The sequence below is a fragment of the Cuculus canorus genome, chromosome 5 (assembly GCF_017976375.1).
Source record: "Cuculus canorus isolate bCucCan1 chromosome 5, bCucCan1.pri, whole genome shotgun sequence".
Taxonomy (NCBI): domain Eukaryota; kingdom Metazoa; phylum Chordata; class Aves; order Cuculiformes; family Cuculidae; genus Cuculus; species Cuculus canorus.
Genome location: NC_071405.1, coordinates 13,137,467 through 13,158,542, shown reverse-complemented (window position 1 = coordinate 13,158,542; position 21,076 = coordinate 13,137,467). Strand labels below are relative to the sequence as shown.

General features: G+C 39.0%; 1 protein-coding gene across 4 annotated transcripts in view; it reads left to right on the top strand.

The window, feature by feature from the left end:
- Positions 1–21,076, top strand: part of NELL1 (neural EGFL like 1) — a 299,987-nt gene that overhangs the window by 51,162 nt on the left and 227,749 nt on the right. For all 4 annotated transcript variants that reach the window (XM_054068679.1, XM_054068678.1, XM_054068677.1 and 1 more), the window contains exons 5-7: positions 11,277–11,373; positions 17,009–17,081; positions 17,329–17,411. In XM_054068679.1, the coding sequence (XP_053924654.1) occupies positions 11,277–11,373; positions 17,009–17,081; positions 17,329–17,411 (253 nt within the window). The remainder of the gene's footprint in view (positions 1–11,276; positions 11,374–17,008; positions 17,082–17,328; positions 17,412–21,076) is intronic.

Here is a 21,076-nt window from a genome sequence, read left to right as displayed (position 1 = left end):
AGGAAGTTGTTTAGTAGAAAGGTTGTTTGTGGCTGGCTTCCTTTAAATATGGAAATATGTCTTTTTATGTAGCAGTACAGAAAGGAGTTGGAATCAAAAGCCTGATTCTTCTTGCAATTGCACCTGTCTTACTGTTCTAGGTAAAACGACTTTGGGGTTGAGAGACAGAAGAGAGGAAGGCTGCATATATTTTGTCAAGAAGGGCTATTTCTAAGCAGCAAGTTTACTGTGCATCAGATTCTGCTGTAACTGTGAATTGTGAAGATCCACGTGCTACAGATCTTGGGCCAGGGACTGTCATGACCCTCCAAAATGTAATAGAAGCAAAGTTTCAGTTCTCTTTCAACACATGTCTTGTGTCAAACACCAACAGTAATCTTAGAATCGCCCGTGACAAAATGGAGATGGCATAAGACGTGTAACCATGGTTTTACCTCTTTGTTTGGTAGAGTTTTATTTTGGGGTTAATTTTGCTGCAAGACCTGAAGTACCAGTGATGCTTTGTGCCATTATTATGATGCATATTTTTACCTGTTTGCTTTCTGATATGAGATAGGCTTAACTGTTTAATACTTGTTTAATAGATACTTTAATGCAGTTTTTTTTTAGCCTCATATCCATCTCTAAGAGTTTCTTGTATAATTCGTAGGAGAAGAGCTTTTCTTTTTATATCTTGGAATAACATTGAATGAATTTCTCCCTCTAACTTTTAGAGTCTATTTTTAATTGCTCAGTCTTGATTTACTGGTATTTGGCAGCTGGGATGTACTCTGAACATTTGCTTCATCTCAGATGGGCTTTTGGTATGATGTTTGTTGTGGTAAGAAATTGGAGTGCTGTGCTTTTAGCTTTCTTGTTAACAGTTTCCTTTATCCAATGTTCTGGTTTAGAAGCTGATTCGAAGCTTGCTGAGGTTAAGAGGTATATTTTAGTGACCTTGTGAGTTTTAGTGTTGTCTTCATTTATAAGTGGATTTTTTTCTTGTCTGTAGTGCATACTTGTGTCCATCATAAAAACACCCTACTGCTGTGTTTTATGCTCTGGTACTCGGGTAGTGGTAGTCCCTCATAAGCGGTAAAAAGAATGCCAAAATACCTTTGGTGAGTCAGATGTTTATTTGTAAAGTGGTATTTGAGCTATATGGCTCTCAACTCCATTTGCAATGTTTAAAGATAAGTACCTAAGTTCATATTAATTTATGAAAGTTGTGGACATAGCTTTTTGTAAGAAAAGTCCGCATGTGTAGGTTACGTATCTCTCCCTCAGCACTTAAAATAAGGCATTCTTTTGATGCAGACACCACCTTAAGCAATGCAGTAGCCAAGCAGGTTGAATATGGGTAAAAGTTGGCATCTTCACCAGAAACAGAGACAAGTACATTCCCCGTGTGCTTCTGCTGTCTATAGATTATGTGCAAGTCCTATGGGCAGGGCCAGGACCATGAATGATGCTGTTTACCAGATCAAAATGGACTTTCAGAAACACTATTAAAAGAAATATGTTACTGTTGCGGTTTGATACTGGTAGGCATCTAAGTACCACCCAGCAGCTGCCCCCACAGTTGGGATGGGGAAGAGAATCAGAAGGGTGAAAGCGACAGAGGGGACAAAGTGAGTTGAGATAAAGACAATTTAATAGGTAAAGCAAAAGCTGTGTGCACAAGCAGAGCAAAATAAGGGATTAATTAAGTTCTTCCCATCGACTGGCAGGTGTTTAGCTGTTTCCAGGAAAAACATGGCTTTATGTCATGTAACAGTTACTTGGGAAGACAAATTCCATTACTTCAAACATCTGCTCCCGTTTCTCCTTTTCCCCAGCTTGTATTGCTGAGCACAAGGTTATATGGCATAGAATGTCCCTTGATCGATTGGGCTCAGCTATCCTGGCTGTGTCCCCTCCCCACTTCTTGTGCACCCGCAGCCTTCTCACTGTCAGCAGTTGGAGAAACAGAAAAGACCTTGACTCTGTGCAAGCACTGCTCAGCATTAGCTAAAACATGGACAGGTTATCAATGCTATTTCGGTCCAAAGCGTAGCACTATACCAGCTGCTTTGAAGAAAATTAACTCTATCTTAGCCAAAAGCAGCGCAGTTGCTAAAGCTGAAATGTGCAATAACTGTTTGGGTATCAAACTAGCTGGATTGGTAATATAAGTCTTGTATCTCTGAACAGCTGTTGATAATGTATGTACAGTAAAGTGCAAAGTGCTGTGGGTATATCCCACAGAAGATATAGTTGACCTCACCTTGTAGTTTGTCCCAGTTTTTCTTCTATGCAACACTGAAGTATCCGAGGATAATGGCCAGACTTCTGTTTCTGCCTTGAGTCTTCCTCAAAACAATTTCCTGGATTTCTTGCACTTTGAGGAGTGCTGTGTTTGTTATGTGAAGGTGGGTAAACACTGCAGCCTTGTAGACAGGCTGTTAGCCTAGGGCTTAGGCATTCTTAAGACTGTTATCATCAGAAACCAATTGCATCTGTTTCGTCATTTGCAAGGCGAAGTTAATAATATTGACCTTGTTTGTAAAAGTGTTTGAATTCACCTCAGGATTTATGCATGAAAGATACTGTAGGGGCGTAGTATTCTGGGAGAGGCTGATTGCTACCTACCACGTGGCCAGCATTGTATCATTTGGTGGGTCTGGTCCTTTACTTTATCATATCAATAACGATGTTTGGTTTTAGTTTAATGCCCAAGAAATACCGCTAAAATCAATACATAACTTTGTTATCGGCTTCAGGAAACTGAAAAGCCTAATGTGTTTTGTAAATAAAGCCCTGTGCGGGCAGATATGTGTGAATTTGCCCTTCTTCAATTTTCTGTTGAGAAGAAGCTACCAAGCCCGACAGTGAGATGTGTTCTTCTAACCTTCTTTACTTGCATTTGTTTCATTTTCTCCTGTTTGTTAGAGGGTCTTGGAAGTTAATTTACATTTCTTTTGAATGAAAAAAGAATTGTGGTGATATGATGACAAGGAACGAGTATAAACTGGAGAGGGGCAGATTTAGACTAGACATAAGGAAGAATTTCTTCACTATGAGACTGGTGAGACACTGGCACAGGTCGCCCAGGGAGACTGTGGCTGCCCCATCCCTGGAGGTGTTCAAGGCCAGGCTGGATGGGGCCTTGGGCAGCCTGAGCTAGTGGGATGTCCCTGCCCATGGCAAGGGAGTTGGAACTAGATGATCTTTAAGGTCCCTTCCAACCCAAAACATTCTATGATTCTATGATTCTATGACTTACGGAGTCTTATTTAGATATATTTCTAGTTTTTAATTTAGATTTGTAGTTGGGATAATTAAGCTGATAAGAAGAGTACACTCACTTTTTCTCTACTATTATGCAGCAAAATAAATGAAATTGTTTGGGTGACAGAGTCTGAAGAGGACTTAAAAGCTGAGCATGCAAGCTTAAGTCTTTTACCTGACATATACTATTACTGGACACAATCTATTTTTTTTCCTCCCAGAGCCAAAGAATAACTTTTGATTAAATAGTTGGCAGTTACTATTGTATATTCAAAATTTAATAACAAAAGGGTTCTCTCAAAACCTGAGATTTTAATCTAAATTGCTTTCCTCTGTTAAGTGATTGTGAACTCCTATACTATGACAGAGGAGATAGCACAAAAAAATCAAATTTCCCTCGGGAAGATTATTTTTCTGGAACAGAACACTGGAAACTGAATGAATAATTCAGCTAAAGTTGCTCCAGAACTGAATGCATGTCAAATTATGCATCTTATCAGTAAACACTACCAAGAAAATCCAGTCACATTGGTATTGACACGTTTTCATTGGGAAGCATATAGAAAACAGGTTGAAAGAGAAGTCTGTAAAGATACCACAGTATTTCTTTTAAAAATCAGTTTTTAATCCCTTCAGAAGAATAGATGTAAAGACAAATGCCAGTATTGCATTTGAAAGCTAGACAGTGGTATAATCATCAGTTTCTTTACACAGTTGGGAGTCAGAAAACATATTGGACAAACTTTTTAAAGGGGATGTTTATTTTTGTACAACAAACTGTGTTAGGAGGCCTGACATTTACTATTTCTGATGTATTGAGTTTCTGCAGGCTCAGCTGCAGATGGTAACAATGGTGAAACACGGTCAACACCTCTGCAAATTAGCTTAGCAGAAATTGATGTAAAACATGGAGCACCTTCCCTCTCTCCTGTGACTTTCTGTTGCAAAGTTGAAAGTGATAGTTCAAAGACTTCTATGATTACGGTGTTGTTTTGTGTGACTTCTCTTTAACCTGAAATTCATTTAAAGGATCTGAGGATCCAAAAGGATGTATACAGAGTAACGAATGGTTGCAAGAGGATGTCAGTTTTTGAGGATGAGGTTTTGAATTGCAAAAATCTGTTTTGATGAAGTCAGCAAGAGCTGCTCAACAGTCATTGGAGGGACCTTCAGAGAGTGATTCATTTACTGTACGATGAATCACACCCTAGAAACCCTTATGCTTCTTCATTAAATAACTGCGTCTAGAGGACTAGCTCCACTGTAGATGTAAACATTTGAGACATCTAAAATTAGGTGCAATGAATTCAACACCTGGTTGCTACGTGTAAATTTATAGCTTCAAGAGAGTAGGTGTGACAGCCATATCAAGAGCAAAGAAGCCTGTTCTTGAATTAATAAGGCCAGAGGTGAAGAAATGAGGTTCCTGCTCTGCCTCAGCCACAAGAATATTTAGATTGCAGCTATTTGTTTCTTAATTGTACTACTCATAAAATCTCTCTTGTTCATGTCTAGTCCACAAATTTGAGAAGGCACAGCCCTGTTTTAATAACCTACTCATATTTTAGACCTGAAAGTATTCGGAAATCTCATGATTTGCTGCACTACTCGTAGTAACTGTTGGAGGTTGTAGTCTATTTTATTTTTCAGAATTTTAGGCAACTGCATCTCCTGATCATGCCATGTTGACTGATGTATTCTAACGTGAACAGACACAAAGTTTATTTTCATGTTCTGCTAAATATTTCAGCTATTTCCAAAATGCTTCTGGCCTGGCAAATATTGTATGTATGAAGCAGAGCTGCTTCTCCACAGAAGTGGAAATACTCTCCAAGTGTTAGCTTCCGCTTGGCAAAGTTGTGTATAAGAAATCTTCACTGCAAAAGACATTTCCATGTCCCGTTTTTTTCCAGAGGGGGTGTAGCCCAGCGTGAGGCCATTATGCCTCAGTCATACCCAGTCTAATGGCTTAGATCTTGGGCAGTGCCCCTCCACATCTCAGTCTTTGTAATCCTGGTGAACCCGTTAGTTTTCCTGTCTTTCAGTTTGCATGCATGTAAAGTGACAATATTTCCCTATTTTACTAGAATAAAAAGATGATAAAAATAATTTATAAGTTATAAAGATGATAAAAATAATTTTAGTGTGTGTGGAAAGGAACTGACACCTTGTCCAACAGAGCTCAATTTCAAGAGGGGGTGTTCCTCTGTGCTGCAAAAGATGTATGTATGTTCATTTGCATGCAAATGTTTTAGAGATGCTCCATTTCAAGAAACCACAGATTATTTTACAGGTTTTATATTTTCTGTCTATTGTATTAATTATGTCACTTATGCCTGCTTGGAATGTGTCCTTGAAAAAAAAAACGTGTTTCCAAGATTTCCATAAAAATACTTAATAAACCAAAGTGTGTTCATAGGGTAGAGATATATAGCCTTGTGTTCTGTATCTATTATGGGTCTTTATCACTTAGTTTTTTTTCTTGCTGTGTTTAGCTAAATGGATCAGTGGTTAGTGAACGTATTCTGCGCGTGAACATTTCAGGAAGGAAGGATTGGTTCACAGTCGTATTACTCCAGGTTTATGGTTTAGCTCCTTTGAAATATGTCAGCATAAAGTAGGGGCAAATCAAGCCTTCTCCTGGAAAAAGTGAATGCAGTAATCATAAATCTGGAAGTCTGAAGTAAGGAGTAGAGCTTCCATTAACCCAGAGACCTGGGTCTTCTCGTGCTGGAGGGGCTCTTCAGTCTGCAGTAATTTTAGAGACCACAGTTCCCTGGAGTCCTCTTTCTAAGCATTCCTGTTCTTGTGAAGTGTATTGCGCATTTCTTTGTGTGGGTATCAAAGCCAAATGTATTGGAAACTGATCTCCAAGGAGCTCTAGACCAGCACTTCATAAAATGGAAGTGTAGTAGATATAATTTAGCTATTCATATGCCAAATACAAAGTATTTGTCAAGCACGGATAAAGCCATAGAAAGTGACACACCTCAGCCCAGAAAATCAAACAAGGGAATGAGAAAGATGTGGAAGCTTAATGCAGCTGCAAAAAAAGGAGGATCCTGTTATGACTATTCAGCAACAGTAGTTTTTCAGCCTGAAAAACACCTCTTTTCTTCCAAAAGAAAGCCAATACAGGAAAGGGAGCAAAGCAAGGATTTTTTTTCCTGCTTCACAACCTATAGTTGTGAGAGAATTTCACCTTTAAGTAGTAACTTTTCTCATTACACTTTGAGATGTATTAGAAAATGTTCCTGCCTTATGGGTTTCTCTAAGTGTAGAAAACCCCTGAAAAATCACCTCAGTAATCAGTGATATTTGATAGATTTGTTATTGGTGTACATATGTGGGTAATCCTAATGTCTGGGTAAAACTCTATTCCCAACTACTTATGCAAGTGCCACCTTAATGATTTTGTATTGACATGGTGTCTTCAATACCTGTGAAGTCTCTCTCCTCAAAAACCTGCTGTAGGAGTGCTCCGTAACTTACAATGCTTTTGTGGCTTAAAACAAGAACCTGGCAGCCAGGAGACATGCCCATTTCCTGGCTTTACTCCAGCTACACATCAGTCAGCTCTGATGGCCATCAGCTGCCAATGTGTGTGCAACTGTTCACTGATATGTAAAAACATTTCTTTTCATCCACTTATTAAAGCCACTGATTGAGAGTTAGTGATGTTATCCTGTTTCTTTACTCATTAATTCAAAAGCTTCTTCCAAGTAGTTGCTGTTTTCCTTTGTGCAGTAGCTTCCAGGCTTGCTGGAAAAGTCCCTTGGCATTTGTTTTTGCATCACACTTCTTTTTTGTCAGGAGTTGCAGGGCTCCTCTGTTTGTGTGTGTGTTGTGTTATTTTTAATTTTAGTTCTTCTTCATTAGAGAAATTGTATACGGTGAACCATGTTCCTTGTGATTCCTTTCCGCTTTGTGACCTTTTCATTTCCCAAGAGTATAGAAGGGATTATAAAGGCTACGATAAATTGCATTTATGCTTTCTGGGGCTTTTTTTTCTGATATTTAACAGTATACAGTAATAAAGTAAGCTCACACTGTTCTGAAACCACATAGTGTCAATTGAAACATCCTTTTACATATAAATACAAGCAAGGGCTTCTCGTGCCTCCTCTTGAATCCTAAGCTTGTTACTGCATGGGCAGTTCTAAGGAGAAGAAAACCAACCAGTCTCTTAGGCATATGTGGAATAAGGCACAAACAAACCTTTGATTAATGCCTTCATTACAGGTAAACAGCTGCACCAGAAATGGAATTACTGTAGAACAGTAGAGGAATATGGGGAATCCTGAGCATGTGGGGTTGTTCAGCCTGGAGAAGGCTGTGGGGAGATGTTATAGTGGCCTTCCAGTACATAAACGGGGCCTATAGGAAAGTTGGGGACAGACTTCTTATCAAAGCCTGTGGCGGGACAGGGAGTAATGGTTTTAAACTAAAGCAGGGTAGATTTAGACTGGATATAAGGAAGAGATTTTTTACAAAGAGGGTGATGAAACAGTGGAACAGATTGCCCAGGGAAGTAGTGGAGGCCCCATCCCTCGAAACATTCAAGGTCAGGTTGAATGGGACTGTGAGGAAATTGATTTGATTGAAGATGTCTCTGGTCCTGCAGGGAGATTGGACTAGATGACCTGTGAAGGTCCCTCCTAACCCAAAGTTTTCTATGATTCTAAGGAAGGTCACTACAGCCTTTACCATATAAGTTGAAAGTCTTTGCTAAATCATCAGAAAACACAAAATAAACCACTTGAGCCTGTCTCTGATTTGTCTTCCTTACTTGCTTTTTTTTTTAGAACTGTCATATAATAATGCCACTTAGGTTTGGGCTTTTTTTTCTTTTTGTTGATATGTAATTGCAGACAGGTGCTGTAGAGTTCCTTTATAAACTTTGATTAGGCTAAGTGAATAAAAGCCAAATATTCTTCAATAAGTAGTGGTGTTGAACCTGGTCAGCACTCAGATTTTATCTGTTAGCAGAAATGGAGTTCTTATGGAATATTGACTGGGTTAGGAGATTGGAAATTTTCTGATGAGGCCATTATTAACCTAAGTCATGAATAAAGATTTGTTATATATCAAAAGAAAAATTCCTAATATGATAGTGCAATTCAGTGATTGGTTTTCTCAAGGAGCATGCCAATTCTTTGTTCCTCATTCATCATTTTGCAGCAGTTTTTCATTTGAGTAGATCTTCAGTTTCACATGAGGTATGGCAGGATTGGTCTACTTATACTTTAAAATATTAATAGAGATGGTGCATGTAAAATTTCTGTAATTCTCAAAACATCGTTTAAAAGACTATAATTTTGTTTTGCTCTTTGAACAGGTAAAACAGCTCAACATGGTAATTTTGTAGATAGAAGTAATTAACTAGTGGAGACAGAGATTTCCTAGAGCTTTGACTGTATCATGTTGATGAAATGTGATGAAATAGGGCTGATGATAATTATAATGAACTTGAGCAATAAAATCATGAGTATTAGAAGACTTCTGTCTCCTGTACTCACATTCTTGAGCTGGAATTTTCTTGCAAATGTTTGTTCTTAGGTTCGAAATTTTTGTTGTTTCTTTCTAAGGAAATAGTAAGTTTGCCTTTAGGTTTTTAGATTGCTGCCTTTTGGTTTTAACAAATGGTTTCCTCCTTGTCTGGACAAGCAAAAGTAGGTGGAATATATGACTCTGTACTTTGACATAAAAAACTGCATAGAGCTTTCTTGAGGTTCTTTAATATTGTCAGGTTATTCCAGGCCCTGCAAATGTATGAATTTTCCAGTAATGTGTTGTAGTGGGTCTGTCCCTGCCTGGATGACAAGTACCCATCAAGCTACGCTATTGCTCCCTCTCCTCAGCTGGACAAGAAAGAGAAAAATATAATGAAAAGCTCATTGGTTGAAATAAGGGCAGGAAAGATCACTCACCAATCACTATTGGGAGCAATGGACAGATTCAACTCGGGGAAACAAATTTAATTCATTACCAATCAAATTAGAATAGGGTAATGAGACATAAAACCAAATCTTAAAACACTTTCTCCCACCCCTCCGTTCTTCCCAGACTGAACTTGACTCCCTGTTTTCTCTGCCGCCTCCTCTGAAATGGCACTGGGGAATGGGGAATTAGTGTTACAGTTGGTTTGCTACACATTGTCTCTGCTGTTCTTTCCTGCTCACGCTCTTCCCTTGCGCTAGAGTTGGGTCCATTCCATGGGAGGCAGTCCTGCATGAACTTCTCCAACATGAGTTCTTCCCATGGGCTACATTCCTTCAGGATCTGCTCCAGTGTGGGTCCTTTCCCCAGGGTGCAGTCCTTCAGGAGCAGACTGCTCCAGCACAGGTCCTTCATGGGGTTGCAAGTCCTGCCAGCAAACGTGCTCTAGTATGGATTTCTCTCTTCATGGGGTCACATACCCTGCCAGGAGCCTGCTTCAGCCTCCTTCAGGCATCCATCTGCTCCTGTGTGGAGTCCTCCCGCAGCTGCAGGTGGATGGGTATCTGCTTCACTGTGTAGATCCATGGGCTGTTGAGGGACAACCTGCATCACCAGGATCTTCACCTTAGGCTGCAGTGGAATCTCTGCTCTGCCACCTCCTCCTGCTCCTTCTTTGCTGAATTTGGTCTCTGCATCATTGTTTATCTTGTATATTCTCAATCCTCTCTTCTGGCTGCTGTGATGCAGCAGTTTTTTTGTCCCCTTCTTAAGTATGTTATCACAGAGGCGCTACCACTGTTGCTGATGGGCTTGACTTTGACCAGTGCTGGCTGGCATTGGCTCTGTGGGACCTAGGGAAGACTCCTAGTGGCTTCTCACAGAATCCACCCCATAGCTCCCCATGCTGCCAAAACCTTGCCATGCAAACCAAATACACATGGCAACTTACAACGTGAAAATCAATAATTACACTTGGTGAGCCTGTGGTAGAAACACTCGGAGTGTAAATGGGAAGCTAACTGTGCTATGAGTTGATTGACTTGTATTTTAATTTGGTGTTCATTTTTTATGTTTGTTTTAAAGCCGTATCTTTAAAGACAGAAAAAAATATTTTCACTGCTTTTAAATATACAGACTATTTCACTGCTTTAAGCTAGAGTTGTTGATGCAGTCTGAGTCTTTTCTGTTGGCTGTCACGCTGGTGTGATTGCACAGCAATATATAGTCTCTGTGAGCGGGGAAGTAATGGAAATATATTTCATAATCTCCTCAGTAATCCTCAATAAACATGCTGTTTTTGTTATGAAACAGTAAGTTCATGGTTCCCGCTGGTGTAACATGGCAATGTGATGTCTTGAAACTTTGGTCTTGGAGTTTTCATGTTCCATTTCATATGTTGTAGTGGTCTGAGTTCCCGAAGAAAGTGTTGTGGAAATGTCATTACAACTTTCCTAAAAATAAATAAATAAAAAAAAAAGTAAGAACTTTTTAAAACTCCAGGTACTTTTTTTTTTGTGAATTAAAAAATGTTATGTTACAGCTATTTTTCATAAATTAAGTGCGTAAAACAAAAGGTCCACGTGTGAAGATGAGTTACACAAACATAGAGAGAAAAAGGCTGTGGGAGTAGAGCTGGAATAAAATTTTTCTCTGAAGTCCATTCAAAATTCTAAACAGTCTGAAAATCCCAAAGGGCTGTTTTTCTGGTCAGATCTTGCGTGTGACCACTTTTTCTCCAGAATGAGTAGCTGAGTTTAAAGAACTCTCCTGGGCTAGGATGGTCCCAGTTTGTTTTCCCTACTATGGATGATTCTGGCATTGTGTTTGTAGGGCTGCACAGTTGCACAAGAGGAGTTCCAGTTTCATGCAGGCTTCATATGTTAGTGATTTTATTATTTTTTTTCCTATTTTCTTTTGCTTTTAAAGTTGTTCTATACCTTCATTACTATCAATGATAAATATTGTGTTTAATATAAAGGTTTTTTTTTTTAATTCTATTTTCCATCTTTTATGATTGATTGATTTTGACTAGGAACTTTTCAGAGCAAAAAGAGGATTCAAGTAATGGCAATGTATTCCCTCTACAGGATTTATGAACGCATCATTGATCCCCCAGAAACGAATTTGACACCTGAAAGCAATTTGTGGCTTGGACAGAGAAACAGGAAACATGGTTTCTTTAAGGTAAGCAGATATGAAATGGCACATGAAGGATATTAATAAATAGTCAGCAAGATATTTATGATTAGTTGTTCTACACTCCTGAAACTGGATTTGTATGAATTTTAGGAGAAAATGTGGAGTTGGGATTTGTGGCAAGTCAAACACTTGGAGAAAAGGGTCTTTTCTTGTGAGGTAGAGTATTGTAGTCACTGACTGCAGTGCCCAGTATTTGGGGATTTTGTTTGGTTTCCTGCTGCAGGCTTCATCTGCCTGCCGCGCTCTGCTGTGTGGCTCCTGGGGGCAGAACAAGACCTTGTAGGCAGTGTCAGAATCTATTCTTGGCTTTCATATTTAAACTTTCCCAAACCAACAGCTCTGCTATGGTCTCCTGGCCAGACAGTGGTGGTCTTGATTGCTCTTGGAGGCCGTTTCCTCTTTGATTTCGCATGCAGAATGCCCTCACCCTTCTGCTCTTTTCCTCAAGTGACTTTTCCTTGTTTGTCTCTGACAGCATGACTTCTAGAGGAGAGGTCTTCTGGCCTGTGATCCTTCTGGATTTTACAGATACTAGCTGTTGTGTTCAGTGCATTTGCCTTGCTGCAAAACAGTAGATTTTTCTGTTCCTGGAGTACCTTCCTTCCTTTTTACTTTTCTCAACGAAGTATCTCACTGTGTTTCTCTACAGAGTGAACAGTGGGTCACCGAGTTTTGTTCTTTGTCCTTCGGAGTTTCCAACAGCCCAGGATGAAAGGCTGGCAAGCAGGCAGGACCCAGGCTGCTCCTGTCTTTTTCCATTTATGAGGCTCCCAGTCCTTGAGTAGACCAGCATGGGCATGAAGAAGTTCTCAGAGGAAAAAGATGATTCAAGAATTGGCAGTATATTTCAGATTCAGTTAATGGCAATATAGTTCCAAAATTGCAAAAGACAGATAAATGACCTACAACTTGAAAAGCCCTCTCCTATATGTTTTCTTTCAGCTTTGTTTGTACCCTGGTGAGACTATATGATTTTCTAGTCAAGAAAAGCTTGCTGAACCAAGCAACAAACAAAATTCACTAGCAAATGAAAACCACCCCCTCCACCTTAAAATTATTTTTTTTTGCCTTGTAAGAAAGCTACAGAGAAGTTTCTGATATTTCTTCAAGTTTTGGAAAACAAGCCACGGTGCAAGTGTTTCTTGGTGAAAGAATCTATAGTCAATGATAGGACGATCTGCCTATCCTTGATATTGGCAAGGGTTTATTGCCAAGGAAATTTACCACCCACTCAGGTTCCCTTTGAAGCTGTCAGTTCGTAAGACAATTTTCCAAGTTGCTCTTTTCCTGAGGACCTCTCCTTGAAGTCCCCAGATTTCAACAAGCTAGGACAATTATTTTATGCTAACATTATTTAAGCATAGAGACTAACAAAGCTAATAGTGAAACAGAGGTAAAGGCTAATTTTGAACTTCAAGTGACTGTCCAAGAGTTGCTTTGAACCTAGAATATGTTTCATCTTCCAGCAGTTGAGCTGTCACTGTGAAGTGAAATTGATAGTATTATTTTATTCTACAGCTGTTGTTTTTTTACCTCAGCTGCTTCCTGTAATTCCACAGATGGTAAACATATGTTTATAGCTACATAGGAAAAAAAAGAAGTGGTATTGGATTCGCCTATCTTAAATTCTTATTTTATGCAGGCAGTCAAGGCCTCAGAACTCTAGGATATTATATGTTTGTAAATTAATATTTCTACGCGTTAACACTTTGGAAACAGCAGGGTAGCTAATGATATGCTAATGAGCTGACAGTTTTTATTGATTGTAATGAAGGCCGACAAGTGCCTTGCTTTGCTTTATGCATGCTTGAATATTTTAGTAACTTTCTTCAGGGCAGGAATATAATTGGTTGCATTTTTTTTAATTCTGCTTCAGAGTTTCAGAAATCTTACTTTTTTTTTATGTTAATCATTGCAAAAACTTGGGGTTTTGCCAGTTTGTAAAGAGAACACATCTCTTTCCATGTATTTACGTGCTCAGCAGGACCTTCCTTCCTTTTTCAGAGCAATTTGTTTTGGTGGTTTAGGATATAAAAAAATAGATCTATTTTCTTTAATGTAAACAGAGATCTACAGGGAAATGAGCATTAAAAAAAAATTAGCATTTTTGTTTGTGTGTTGGAGCCATGATAATGTATGTGACAAAAAGCACTAGATACTGTTCTGAGTATCATCTTTCCTGTTCCAGAAATATTCTTTCTTTAATGATAGTTAATTAATTGTTGTCTCTCCATAACTGAATAGCATTAAAGCACATTTTAGGCCATATTATTGTGCTTGTTTTATATCATAATTCTCAGTATATCAGAAGAGGAAGGAGGGCATATGGTATAATTAAGTTAGCACGGCCAGTTGTTGCCAATTTTCTTATTTATGCTTTTGTTCCACCAGCAGTCCTGCTGGGGGATGAAGTGCTCTATGGCATCATCAAGGGTGTTGAAGTCTTGCCCCTCATAACTAGTGTCTCTTGCTAGTTGTACTTTTCCTGCTATGACCAACTGTTTAGAATTCAGACAAAACTAAATAGTTTTAGCACAGCAATGGTGGGAGTAAATGAGGAGCAGACTTAAGATCGCTTTGTCTGTTTGCTTCAAAGGGAATCTTGTGAATTAGTTCCTTCAAAAAATACATGTGGACTCTTATGGTTCCTTTGTGTGGCCCAAAAGCAAGACTTGTTTTAGGGCTAATAATCAGATGAATATAGGGCTATAATCAGATTAGGAAACCAAAGTAAATGCAACTGAAGGGAGGAAAAGGGTGATATGAGACGACCAGGGAACCCTCACTCTAGGATGGATCTGATTGCTGTTGGGATCTGAATTACCTGCCAAATACATATTTTTGCTGGGGAGAGCACATCCCCCTAAGGCTCCCTCCAAAGAGTTGCTGGAGAAATGAGCTTATTAATGCAGCAGTGACTAGGTGATTCCTATTTAAAGACATCAATTTTCATATCTGCTGCAGGCTCTTTTGATCCTGCTGCTGTGTCTGGCGATTGTGTAGTGGATGCTTGAGAAGTATGTTGGTGCTGTGTGGCACACATTGCCTCTATGGAAGAAGTAGGTTTAAAAGAGGTGAAAAGACAGTGGAGGAACTGAAAATGCAGAAGTGTAGAGCTCATGGAATATTTGAGTCTTTTCACAGAATGTGGGAGGAGTCCTCTGTTTGATAGAGACATGAGAAGTGCTATAAACAGAGCTTTTGTACTACATCCTCATGGGATGGGCTTGATATTTAGTGCTGCAGGCCTGAATTTAATCTTGTAGTTGGTTATCTGCCTGCGCAGATGAAGGCTTTTCAAGTTAGTGAGCCCTGATGTGGAACTCAAGCTTTGGTTTTAATTAGCCAAATGCTTTAATGATAATATAAAGGTGATGTCTGCTTGGGAAAGGCAAGATTTTGACCACTGACATCTCCTTGTCAACACCATATCCTTATATCCTTTCACAGAAAGTGGACTGAAGAACTGCACCCTGTGCCAAAGTGAACCAGAGCCCTGGCTGTCCCCCGTGCATGCCTAATTCTTCTGGTTGTGGCTGTAGAAAGCTCTCAGCAACCTAGACTTAATGCTGAAGGAGGACTAGTTGAAGTTTGTTCATATGTGTAACAATAATTATGACTGCAATAAGTGTTTGCCTATAATGAAGTCTTGCTATTAAAAAAATACATCAGTGAAATTTCTGCTCTTTGAAGGTTCACTTCTATGTTTGATTGTATTAATTCTGTTTCAGAGGGTTTATATACTTAGAAGGCATCTATATTAGTGAATTGAAGTTCATACATTTTGCCATGGTAACATGCTTTCACGTAGCCAGAAATCAAGACACAAGAAATAGTTGTGTTTCCTCTTCAGGTGGTACTTAAATGCAAATCTATCCAAAAGACAACTGAACAGTGGGGCTCTAATGCCACAAACATATTTGAAGTTCAATATGGTCTTTAGAAAAACAAGGCTGAGGAAGACTTCAGTTGTCTATGAATTATGTCTTGTTAGCTGTGTGATATGGTCTGGAGAAACTTTGTAATTTCATTTACTCTTGCTTAAGCTTTTCACTGGAGAGGCTTAAGCATTGAAATATATTTTTGTGACTCACCTTCTAATTTCTCACTGATGACTGCTAGCAGAATGTGTGTAAAATGGCTTTCAGGATGTTGCATTTCCAGTGACAGTATTACTTCTCATTATTATGATGGTTTCATTATTCTCATAGATGAAAAGGTTAATAAATGTATATACTTCTGCAAGAAAGACAGTGTGATCTGATTATGTCTATTGAAATATTCAGCTAGTATTTGATCATGAAACAGTAAGCAGGAAACGATACTTGCTGATTACCTTCTGCTGTTTTAACAAATGAACATGTACATGTTAAATGTTACTTATATATTCACCACATGTTAAATATTACTTATGTATTCACCAGGCTTCGAGGGCTTTCTGAGGCTTATATTTTATTTACAGATGGTGTTCCATATTTTGAGCAAGTGCCTATGTCCTCAGTCTGCAAAATTCACTCTATGACAAATTAACTGAAAACATAGTCTTACAAATGAGTAATTTAATTCTATAGTAACTGCTCTGATGATAACATTCCTTTCAAATTAAAGAAATTCCGTATGGAGAGAGAGCTATGTCACTACACCTGATTAACAGTGAGGAGAAGTGCAAATAGTAGCAGTGAAAGTCCTCCGTTTTCCTTTCTCTTCCTCCTTAGTGACCATGACATTGTTAAAGCTAGTGGATCTTGTGGAGTCTTGTTACACAGTCAAAGATGGAGCAAGAGCTCCATCTGACCTTCAGTGAGCAAACACAAGCTTCAGCATTTTCTAGGCTGTTTGAAGGATTTAGGGTTCTTCAGGAGCCAGGTGTGCCAGGATACTGGGCAACCTTCCATGCCTGCTGGCAAGGGATATCCTTGCCAGTCATCGACAACAGAGGATGCAGCCAGCGCTGGGCCTTTTGGTACTTCATCTCTCCTGTCCTGCCTAGTTCAATTTTTTGGCCTCATACAACCTGCACTATCTGGCTCTGACCTTGGAGTCCTGATTTCTGCCAGCCCTGCATAGGGGATCTTTCCATCTGTCTAGGTTAGAGAGGATTTAATTCTAACTGATGGCACGATTACATGAACTGCCTGTTGAGATACAAAGCTAGCAAGCTAAATTGAACCAAACAGCTGAAGTGTAGACTCTTCTTACCTCTTACGCTATATACTTCTCTTTTCATAATGTTTAATTTCACAGTCTTATTTGGCTAAACCACTGAAGAGTATTGCTGTGTTTTCTTTTTGTCTTTTGGCAAAGTATGTCATAGGCTTGAATAATGGATATTATTTCACTGCTTTTTCCCCACTCATCCTATTTTAAGACGTTTAAGCGGCTTATAGTTGGCGATTGCAAAAGACAAAGCAGTATTATTTCTGTGTTGTATGGAAATTAATATCCACACACAGAGGAAAATAGAGAGGAGGAGTTGTTATATTTTGTCCATCTTCAGCTGGATAAGATATTCTCCTCACTGGAAGAGTGAGCTGATCAATGACTTGTGAAACTTCTTGTACAAGTCAAAGTGAATACTTGTAATCTATCTGTATTACCAGTTTTCTCTTCTTTTGCAAAGGGTGTTATTCAAGATGTGAAAATCATCTTTATACCTAACGGATATATAACACAGTGTCCTAATCTGAATCGCAGTAAGTACCATTTGCGTTATTCTCTCTATTTTAGATTTTTCATAGAAAATATTTCTTTGCTTTAAAAAGAACATTTTTGGGCTTGTCATTTTTGCGTGTGCAGACTTCTAGAAGGCAAAAAATTGTGTGCAAACAGATTACACTTTATGTTCAGCTAGCCAGCAGCATATAATACTTGATTTATTTATGGGTTACCGTGTCTTTCCTTCTTTTCTTTTCCTCTTCTCTTTACACTTCCCTTATTGAGCATGCCCGACCTGCAGTGATTTCTTAAGTTTGGTGCAAGGAATCATGGATTTGCAAGAACTCCTGGCAAAAATGACTGCAAAAGTAGGTACCTAAGCTTCTTTGTCAATCGCTCATTTCCTTATGTGTTGTGCTAAGACCAGCATGAAAGTATTTATCCCTTTTGCAATTATTCTGCATTTTCAAGGTAAAGCCATTCTTTGTCCGCTTTCTGGCAGTAGCCTTGTCTGCAGTGAACTTGGGGGTCTAGCTTCGTGAATGTCACTGAAAGCCTTACACAGCTTCTGTTGTCTGCCTTATTATTTGTAAGATAGTGACAAAATGCCCAGGGTTTGATATTTTTCAAGAAGACTTAGCATGATTTCCCTTTTCATGCTGAGGGATAAATGCAGAAACAAAAGAGCAAAATCCCTCAACAATTTCCTCACCATGTGATGCTGTCAGAGGGTGCGTGTTTGCCTGTGGGAAGTCCTGTGAAGTCTTCAGGACTGGTGTAGTCTCCTTCCTGGGAACTGAAATGAGGCCCCAAAATGGAAATGTCTGTGAAGCTGCCAGCTGTGCTGATCTTGACATCACTTTGATCTACGTCTTTACAGTGTAAAAGTTAAACCCAGCTCCAGGTGGTGCGGTGTGGGGTTTATTTTTCCCTTTTTTTCCTGTTTTTTGGGGGGTTGGATTATAAGTAGGATAAATAGGAAGCGTAATTTTTTTTTTTGTTTAGGATTTTAAAGATTTTCTTTTTCCTCTCGCACTACACAGCCTCTGTGTTAGCCAAAGCCCTTCAGCTGAGGCTGTGGTGAAGTTGTGGGGTAGGAAACTGAGTTCAAGAGATAACTGAACCCTGAGTGCGTCTTAAAGGGCAATCAGTGAACACTTTGTAAAGTTGATGTTGGTGAGCCCTCTGGTCTGTGGTAAAAGGCAATTAATTGTCTCGTTTGAAATAACATTTATGCACAAATTCCTTATAGATTTAAGTGCAGCTACATCCAACCTGTAGACAGCGTAGTTATGGAACAGGACTTTAAAAAATGAGATTTGCATAGTAGTGCTGCTAGTGTAAAAGCATTGTACTTGTTGTGCTGCCTCTGGGTGATTTTTTTCTTTCCTAACAGGAAAGGGGAAACTTTGTTTTTAGAGTGTGCACATTATACTGACAATCCACTTACTCAGCTGACATGCTTTGGACAGACTGACTCCGAATGTGAAAAGTGAAGCTTTTAGTTCAGTTTGCTGCTTGTACTGTGAAAGGGAGGCAATTATTTTGAGCCCTGCTGGTGGTGTGAGCAAGTTCCAATTATGCACTGTACTGAGTAACTTGGTTTCTGTGCTGTTAATTATATTTTTGCTTGCTTGTACTTTATGAGGAGAAGCAAATAACACAGTATTTGTACTGCAAAGACTCCGTGCTTCCATAAAGTAGTGCTGGGATAATCCTTCATTGCGAGTTCCTTTTCTGTTAGAGCAGTACACTGCCTGTTTTGTTGCCGTTCTTACAGAAATACTGTCGTCCAGGAAAAATGCATACAGCAGGAGAGGAAGTTAATTTGATGGACAAATGTGAGTTAAAAATGGAAGGATTTGAGGGAAGCATTATGGTTTGTATCTCCCTTTTCAGTCCTAGCCACAACAGCCACAGGTGGTACTAATGTAGGTAGAACTATATCATATGGGAATGACCCGTGGTGTGGCAAAGAGCAAGGCTTAGGTGGGCTATGCAGCTGCCTGCAAATCTCCTGTTTGTCCGGGCAGGTGGTCAGCGAATGGCTTGCTCATGTATATGGGTAATAAACCCCATTGACTGGTCCTGTATCAGGAGACGCAGAGCATGAACACGACATTTTGGAAAACTGGGACCTGTGGTTTGTTGTCCAGATGTTGGTTTTAGGCTCTGCTAGATGGAGGATTTCAGTTTTCCCCCTCAATACTTGTTTGGTTACATCTGTATTACAGCATTGAATAGACCAGTGAATGTTGTTTGCAGTGAATACATATTTGCAGCTTACATACCATAAAACTATGCAGACTCAGACCAAGGCTTGTCTGAGAAGAAAACATGAGTAGTGGCTTCAGGCTCCAATAATTTTGGTAGCAGTGAGAACTTTTGGAGTACATAGGCAGGAGGAGACAGTACCCTGTTGCTTCTTGGTCTTTGCCTCAGGTCCAGTGAGGGTCAGACTAGCTCAGGGTGGGATGTGGGGGCCCAGCAGAGCATTTGCTGTGGCTGATTGTCATGGAGTGCTTAGTACAGAAGCATTTGATCATGACCTCTAATAAGATAACCACAGCTGTGTCCTCTTCCTACCTATTTCTGGTAAGACCATAGCTTTTAAAAATTAATAAATGCCAGTTTTTAAAGCCTGTTTTATTTTGGTCACTATTCAAATTAATTCTGAATCTTCCCAGTATGCGTGTTTAATGGATTTAATCTTGTGTCCTTAGAGAGATGCCAGAGGTCAGAATGTTAGAAATCTGGCAAAAATCATAATTTTGCTGCAGGAGAAAAGGATCGTGTTCTATTTGAGCATTCCCAACTGCCGTGCTGGGATAGTATTAGTTACTCTTTTAATGTAATGGCTACAACAATCCATGCAACCTTAACAATCTGCTGATATTGATCTGGGCATCTCCTGCATTTCTTTGAATGGAGTATAATTGCTGTTTGGTAAATTGTGGGTGCACACTAGAATCTGCTCCATAGTCAGATGCGCTCGTTGCATGAAGACTTACAGCTCAACGCTTTCTGCTGCAATCTTTCCTTGGCTGAGATCAGAAAGGTTGAAGCTTGGGCTTGATTAACACCAAGGAAAATGAAGTGCTTGAGTTCAGGACTAGTTAACCTGGTTTGTTTACATCGTGGGTTTATATAGCCATGAATACTTCTAGAATTAATGAAATTTTCCGTAAAAAATTTTAATAGCCTGGATTTTTAAATTTTTTTGTTATGAATTTTGCTAGAAACAATGCATTTTTAACATAAGGGTGTTGTCTTTCAGTTAATTATATAGGCAGAGGAGAAGCACTTAAAATGCTAAAATAAGTTTTGTGAATAATATCTAGCCAAATATTCCTGAATGTTAAGAACTTTGGGTTTGGTTAGTATATGGAAAATATTTGGTATGGTGTGGCCTTCTCCCTCATTAGTTTATTTCTGTTCATAGCCCAAAAAATGTTTGAAGCTTGAGAATTTTCTGATATTTTAAATGTTCAACGAATCTATTTTATGCATTTGGCAACATTTGGAGGGCTATTTCAGCTGATTTTAAGGAATTCATTGTTTTGTTGAGCTCGATAGGAATGTTTTAATTAAGACTTGAAGTCTGAAACAAAAGGACTGTTTCTTGTTACTGTAGTACAGCAGGTAACAGTTACATGTTGTTTCTGAAGAGCTTCTGTGGGCAGTGAAACATTCAGTGACCTCTATGCATAGGAGGGTTTGCTGTTGCACACCTTCTGGTAATCTGCTTGATTGATTGCGATGTTTAAAGATGTTTCTTAGAACAGGAGGTAAATGATATTTAAATACATAAAACTGAAGATAATAAATAAATAAGTTAAATAAAGTAAATAAAAATGAAGGTAACGCAAATGACAGAAAAAATTAATAACTTGAAAATATTTATTCTCTTAGAGTTTTCGTCTTTATCCAGGGAATAATCTGTAGGAAAAAGGACAATATCAAGTACCACTATCAAATCTGGGTATTTCTAACGTTCTTTCTCTCCAAAATTAGTATAGTCCATTTATATGGG